General features: G+C 51.9%; 1 protein-coding gene across 7 annotated transcripts in view; it reads left to right on the top strand.

Moving 5' to 3' along the window:
• Nucleotides 1-238: 238 nt before the first annotated feature.
• The window catches only part of ACOX3 (acyl-CoA oxidase 3, pristanoyl), a 49346-nt gene continuing 42706 nt past the window's right edge, over nucleotides 239-6878 (top strand). For all 7 annotated transcript variants that reach the window (XR_011464587.1, XR_011464586.1, XM_070372771.1 and 4 more), the window contains exons 1-5: nucleotides 239-387; nucleotides 4084-4243; nucleotides 4546-4779; nucleotides 5809-5883; nucleotides 6384-6473. Coding sequence is in view for 5 of the 7 variants with exons in the window: in XM_070372771.1 (XP_070228872.1) it covers nucleotides 4100-4243; nucleotides 4546-4779; nucleotides 5809-5883; nucleotides 6384-6473 (543 nt within the window). In the remaining 2 variants the exon portion in view is untranslated. The remainder of the gene's footprint in view (nucleotides 388-4083; nucleotides 4244-4545; nucleotides 4780-5808; nucleotides 5884-6383; nucleotides 6474-6878) is intronic.

The following is a 6878-nucleotide window of genomic DNA, read 5'->3' as shown; positions in this document are numbered from 1 at the left end:
TCCATCCCTGGGTTGGGAAAATCCCCTGGAAAAGGGAAAGGCTACCCACTCCAGTATTCTGGCCCGGAGAATTCTGGCCTGGTTGCAAAGAGTCGGAAAGGACTGAGCGACTTTCAGTTTCATTTTCCAGCAGCCTGGGCTCGCCCAGGCGTCCTGCGTTTCCTGCGTAACAGGGCGCAGCGGGGGCCGCGATGACGTCAGGCCCGGGGACGACCCGGAAGGCCTGTCTGCGGCTGCGCGCGCGCGCGCCCTCTCCTGCCTCTAGGATCTGGGTGGATCTCCACCGGACCAACGTTGGGAGCCTGTGGTGTGTTCGCTGGGCCCTGCGGTGGCCGTGATCGTAGAGTCTGGCGACATCTGAAGGTCCAGTCCGCCTTTGCCCAGAGGGTACGCGGGGGCGGCGCGTGCAATGGTTGGGGTGGGGTGGGGGCCCAACCGCGTCTTCTTGCTGAACTGCTGGGCGCAGAGGCTGCGAGGGTCGGCGGCCGGGGGGGTAAACCCGCGAGATGTATCAAGGAGTTCAGACACTTGTCCCCTGAGGTCAGGGGACAGCTGTCACCTAGCGGCGGGAGCATGGTCGGGTCTGCATGTTAGGGCCCCTTCTGAAATTGTCTGAAAGCGACTGTTGCGCCCCCCAAATGGTATAGATGCCTCCCCCGCCCCAAATGGTATAGACGTTCCCTCCGTGCCTGGAACTGCTCTAGGTGCCCCGGTGAGTGGTAACAGCCTTCTGGCCATGCAGGATCAGCTTTGCCCGTGTTTCACCACCCCAGGCAGGTGCAGTGACTTTGCCGAGTTGGCGCCACGCCTAAGCTCTGTAGCTGGGATCTGGCGCCAGGCGTCTGGCTTCAGATGCCTGTGTGTAGGATCATGCAGTGATGTCGGCGGCTGCAGGTGGCCTTTGAAGGCTTAGGATTCTGGAGTTTGGACCGAGGTCGTTAAGGCCCTGCACAATCAACTGACACATTGACCTTTACACCTGGAAAGTGAGAGTACAGATTGTGCTGGGGTTCCTAGCATCTGGGAGTCCGCTACTCCACCCACACTCAGTATTTGCTCAATACCTGGAGGTTGTTGTAAGATTTCTTGGGCTCAAAGAGAAAGGATAGGATTTGTTCAGTATTAGAGAGGAGCAGTGAGAGAGGGGCTTGGTAACTAACTGGTTTCTGGGACAGGGCGGGGGGCGGGGGGGATGGGGTGGGGAGAGAACTTGAGGGCTGGCACTTGGGTTTATACATCAACTAACTGTATAAAAAATGTTTTATAGTTTTCTGAGTATAAGTTTTACACTTCTTTTGTTGAATTTATTTCCAAGTATTTTTATTATTTTTGATGCTGTTATAGATAGAATTGTTTTCTTAATTTCATTTTTGAGTTGTTTACCGTTAGTGTATAGAAATCAGCTGAGTTTTGCTCCCTGATCTTGTCCCCTGCAAACTGGCTAGACTGATTTATTAATTCTAATAGTTTTTTAGTGTATTCCTTAGGAATTTCTGTACAAAATCATGTCATCTGCAGAGAGAGATAGGTTTCTAATCTGGATGCCTTTTATATCATTTCTTGCTTAATTGCATTGGCTAGCACCTCCGGTACAGTGTTGACTGGAAGTGGTAGAGTGGACATCCTTGTCTTGTTCCTAATTTTAGGGGAAAGGCATTCAATCTTTTATATTTAAGGACAAGGATAGCTAGAGGGTTTTCGTAGATGTTTTTTATCAGGTTCAATAGTTTTATCAAAGTATTTCTAGTTTGTTGAGTTTTTATCATGAAAGGGTGCCTGGTTCTGTCTCATGCTTTTCTTCATCTGTTGATATGATCATGTACTTTTTGTCTATCTGTTTTGTTGATATGCTGTATTACATGAACTGATTTTCAAATGTTGAGTCAACCTTACATTCCTGGGATATATTTCACGTGGTGGTGATATATAATCTTTTAATATGTTGCTGGATTCACTTTGCAAGGTTTTTTGAGGATTTTTACTTTTATATTCACGAGGGATATTAGTCTGCAGTTTTCTTGTCATACCTTTGGTTTGGTTTCAATGTAATGCTGGCTTAATGGAGCACTTTATAGGTGTGTTCCCTCCTCTTCTTTTTTTTTTTTTTTTGTAAGAGTGCATAAATTTTAATTTTTCTTCTTTAAATATTTGGTAGAATTCACATTGGAAGCCCTCTGGCTTTTCTTTGTGGGTGTTGATTCCTAATTCAGTCTCATCTTCATGGATCCGATCACGTATTCTGTTTCTCCTTCAGTGTCGTCTTTATGGATCCGATCACGTGTTCCATTTCTCCATGAGTCAGTTTTGGTAGATTGTGTCTTTCTGGGAACTTGTCAGTTTCACGGAAGTTATCTAACTTATTGGCATACAGTTCATAGTATTCCCTTAGAATCCTTTTTATTTCTTTAAGGTTGGTAGTAATAGTCCATCTTTGGTCCCTCAAGTTAATAATTTGTGTTTTCCCTCTTTTTTTTTTACTGGGTCAATCAAGCTAAAAGTCTGTCAATCTTGTCAGTCTTTTCAATGAACCAACGTTTGTTTTTGTCCATTTTCTGATTTCTAGTCCATACACTTTGCTCTAATCTTTTGTCTGTTTCCTTTCTGCTTGCTCTGGATTTAGTCTGTGGTTCTTTCTCAGCATCTTTTTTAAAAAATATATATATATACTCGTTTTTGGTTGTGCGTCTCTTAGTTGCGGCATTTGGGATCTAGCTCCCTGACTGGGAATTGAACCCATTTTCCTTACACCAGGAGCACGGAGTCTTAGCCACTGGACCGCCAGGGAAGCTCTCTCAGCATCTTAAAGTGGTTGCTAAAGAGCTTGCCCAGGGCTTGTGTTCTGCAGAGTTCAGATCCCTCTTCTGCCACTTCTCAGTGGTGGGAGCTTGCAAAAGACAGCGAGCTTCTCTGAACTGGGGTTCTTGCATCTTTTGAGAGGGACAATAGTTCTCGGCCCACAGTTTAAGGGATGAAATAAGCTTCTGTCTGTTGAGGGCACAGTCACTTTCACACAAAATGAAAAAGTCGCTCAGTCGTGTCCAACTCTTTGCGATTTCATGGACTGTCGCCCGCCAGGCTTCAGATGGAGTTCTCTAGGCCAGAATACTGGAGTGGGTGGCCATTCCCTCCTCCAGGTGATCTTCCCAACCCAGGGTTGGAATCCATTCCCTTCTCCAGGGGATCTTTCTAGCCCAGGGATCGAACCCAGGTCTCTTGCACTGCAGGTGGATTCTTTATTCTCTGAGCCACCAGGGAAGCCCTCTGACACACATGCAGGTCTTCAAATGTGCCCTGCGGATCTTTCCCCTCTCGCCCAGAAGACACAAGGGTCTCACCAGCAAGAGGGACCACTTTTCCATCGTGTGCCAACAGTGTTGACCATCATGCTCAGAGTTCGACCTCCCAGACTATCCTAATGTTTAACTACGGGATGTAAATGTTCTCATGAACCTTAAAGAGTTGCCCTGGGGGTCCAAGCCAGGACTCTGCTCTCCGGGTGTCTCTCTAGGTCTCTTTGTTCACAAGCCCCTCCCATCCCTGCCTTCATTGACCCAGACACTTGTAAAGGAGCTAGTCTGCTCAGTGAATTCCAGAATGATCCTTTGGCCAAGAGAGCTAGGTTGCTTTGTTAGTGGGAATCCAGATGCTTCTGTGTCAAGCAGAGTGACAGACTCTGCAGACGTCCCCCGCCCAGGTGGGCTCAAGGGGACTCCAGGGGTGTGGCTGGAGCAGGCCGGCCAGCACTGGCTGGACTCCGGGGTGAGGCTTCCCAGGCTGCGGGGCTGGTGGCCCTGGGCCGGTGAGGCGTCCTCTGGCCACGCTGAGAGCTTCACAGCCCCGGCCACAGGGCTGCCCTTTGCCCCCGTCTGACTCCTGGTCACCTCAGTGCAGGAGCGGAACCCAGAGCATGCGCCTCACTCCCCCTCCTGGGAGAGTGGACGCCAGCTGTGCAGGGCCGTTCCAACTGCCCTCCCTTTATGATCAGAGCTTGTCTGTCTGTCTGTCACATCTCGCGGCGTGTCTGCCCTTGTTGGTGATGGCGTGAGAAGGACACGCACTGACTTGGGTTGCGTGTCTGCACAGGTGGTGGCTGGGAGTGATGGCGCCCCTCAGGGAGAGCAGCGGTGACCCCGTGCTGCCGGACCCGCCCCAGGGGCCCCTGCACGTGGCCCGCGCCCGCGCTTCATTCCCCTGGAAGGAGCTGGCGCTGTTCTGGGAGGGCGAAGACACGCTGCGCTTCAAGGTGAGGCTGGGCTGGTGGCCGCTGGGCGCCTCGCTGGCACGCGGGGAGGGGGCTCTGCTGGGCTTCTGGTTCATCTGCAGAAAGATGGAGCCCGGAATGAATGGACACAGGCTGGGCTTCCTAAGCCTGGTGCTCTCTGCTCTCCCCTGAGAAGCCCTCTCATCTCTGTCCCTGTGTTTCTGGGTTAGACTGCCCACCAGAGGCAGCCCGTGGCCTTGAGGAAACCATATAAGTCAGAGCTTAGTGAAAAAATTCTGTATTTTGCCTCCAAATCCGCTATTCCCCGCCTGCCGCATTTCCAGAAAGCCATCTTCTCGGCTTTGGAGAACGACCCCCTCTTCGCCCATCCCCGTGGCAGCCGGCTCTCGGTGGAGAAGTACCAGGAGCTGAACTTCCTGCGCTGTAAGAGGGTCTTCGAGTACGACTTCCTCCCCGTCGGGGACATGCTGGACAGCCTGCCGAGGGTCCTGGCACTGATCGAATGCCTGGGCATGTACGACTGGTCCCTGGCCGTCAAGTTCTTCCTGCATGTGCTGGTGAGTCATCCCGGGAGAGGGGAGGAGTGGAGAGGGGGCTGCTCTCACCCCGTGCCCCGGGGCTGAACAGTGCTCTGTCCTCTGAACCTGAGATACACTTGGGAGTTGCCTTTGTGGTTCCTGGTTGGCAGCGTTTGCCCGCTTTGTGAGACTTAATGCATTTGGGAAGTGTTCATTTAAAGAGATTTCTAGAAAATGATAAAGGAAACGAGACAGAGGGACTTCCCTGCTGGTCCAGTGGCTAAGACTCCGCGTTCTCAGTGCATGGGGCCCTGAGTCTCATGGCTGGTCAGAAACTAGATTCCCGCAAGCCGCAACTAAGAGTTTGCGTGCTGCACCGAAATAAAGAAAGAAAAAGAGAGAGAGAAAAAAGAAATTTTATGCAAAACAAAAGCAGAGATGAAAATACGTAGGTAGACCTCGTGACTTGTAATGAGAAGCCCAGTTTTTCTCAGCTGTTTATGCAGACTTGCACACGTCAGTCCTTGAATGACGCACTGCGGTTAAAACTCCATAGAAATAGCAGCTCTGGGACTTTTATAAATGGAAGGAAGGGAAGGAGGGAAAATAGGTCAAAGGTGAGGCCTGTGTTTCCGCCTCTTCGATATGCGGGTGGAGATGAACTTGGGAAGGTGGTGTCGTCTACATGCTGTCTGAAGGAAAGGTGGGCTCACCTTGCCCATCCCACACTCTCGCCCCCCACCCAACTCCCACCTCCTTGCTGTTCACGGACTATCTCCTGGTCCTGTTCAGCGCGTGTTAATGGCTTGCAACGAGGACCTGGGTCTTGTGACTCCGTGAGCCCAAGGCCAGGCAGCTGAGTCCAGGGGCTGTCCTGGGCCGTGGACCCCAGTGCTGCTTTGTCTTGGAAGCTGGAGCTCTTGCTGGGGGCTGGTGTGGTGCCGGGGTGTGGTGTTTGTGTGTGTGTGTGTGTGTGTGTGTGTGTGTCGGGGTGGGGAGTGGGGTAAAGTCCCAGGGTGGCAGCAGCCTTAGCTTCCCCCTGTTTCCATGGTGATGTTGTATTTTCAGACTTTTGGATCGGCCATTTACAGCTCTGGTTCTGAACGGCACCTCAAGTACCTTCCAAAGATCTTCAGTTTGGAGGTTAGCTGGTGCTCGTGGGTCCTCGGGTCCTGTTATGTGTTCTTCCTGGAGATGTGTGGAGAGGGCACCCTGCCGCAGAGGGTCTCCAGGTGGGGGGCCGCTCCTCCTCTCATGCTGTTCTGGGGCTGCTCACCAAATAGTTCATGCTGTTCTTTCCCAAACTGGGGTGTGCTGGATTCCCAGCACGATAGGAGCTGAGCTTTTTCTTATCGAGGAAGCGCCTTCCTTTTCTTCTGACGCCTGAGAGCTGCTCTTAGCCACTGTGCTGACTTAGAGAGACCCCAGCAGCCCACCTGCCAGCTGCCCTCCCGGGCGGGAGCTGCAGCCAGCATCTCGCACAGCAGGCTGGCTCAGTGAGCCCGCTGGGCATCAGGCAGGAAATGGAGACTTGGGGCTTTGCTCGGTGGTCTAGGCCGTAAAGGAAGCCCGGTGGCAGGGTCCCTCCAGGAAGGTGCAGAGAGGACCTTTTCACCTGACCTCATTTTGTGTTTCCATGCTAGATTTTTGGATGTTTTGCTCTGACGGAAGTGAGTCATGGGAGTAACACCAAGGGCATACGCACGACTGCTCACTACGACCCCAGCACCCAGGTAGGTGATACTCGCCCTTCTGTCTCCAGGCTTCGAGCATGTGAAACATGGTGTTGTCACATAATTAGACCAAGAAGCCTGGCTCTTGCCTAAGTGCACACCGAGATCCATCACGCTATGAACAGTAGAGCGTAGGAGATAAAGGCTGTGAGCGGTGAAACCTGGTCATACCTAGAAGCCGCTGAGGTTTGGATTGGGCTAGGACATGGAAGCGTGAGGGCGCAGCTGTCTTTCTATAAAATCTGTTTGTTTACCAGGTTTGTTTGCGTGCAATTAGGGAGCGGTGCCCGCTGCTCTCGTTTTATAGGACAAACAAGGAAGGTTCGACTTGACCCTCGTCCGTCTCTAGCAGCCTGTCTGGTGCCAGGCTCTCTGGACAGCAGCCCAGCCCCTCTGGTCCTGGGG

The sequence above is a fragment of the Bos mutus genome, chromosome 6 (assembly GCF_027580195.1).
Source record: "Bos mutus isolate GX-2022 chromosome 6, NWIPB_WYAK_1.1, whole genome shotgun sequence".
Lineage (NCBI taxonomy): Eukaryota > Metazoa > Chordata > Mammalia > Artiodactyla > Bovidae > Bos > Bos mutus.
The sequence above is the reverse complement of the archived record's forward strand: the minus strand, read 5'-3'. Positions and strand labels throughout refer to the sequence as shown.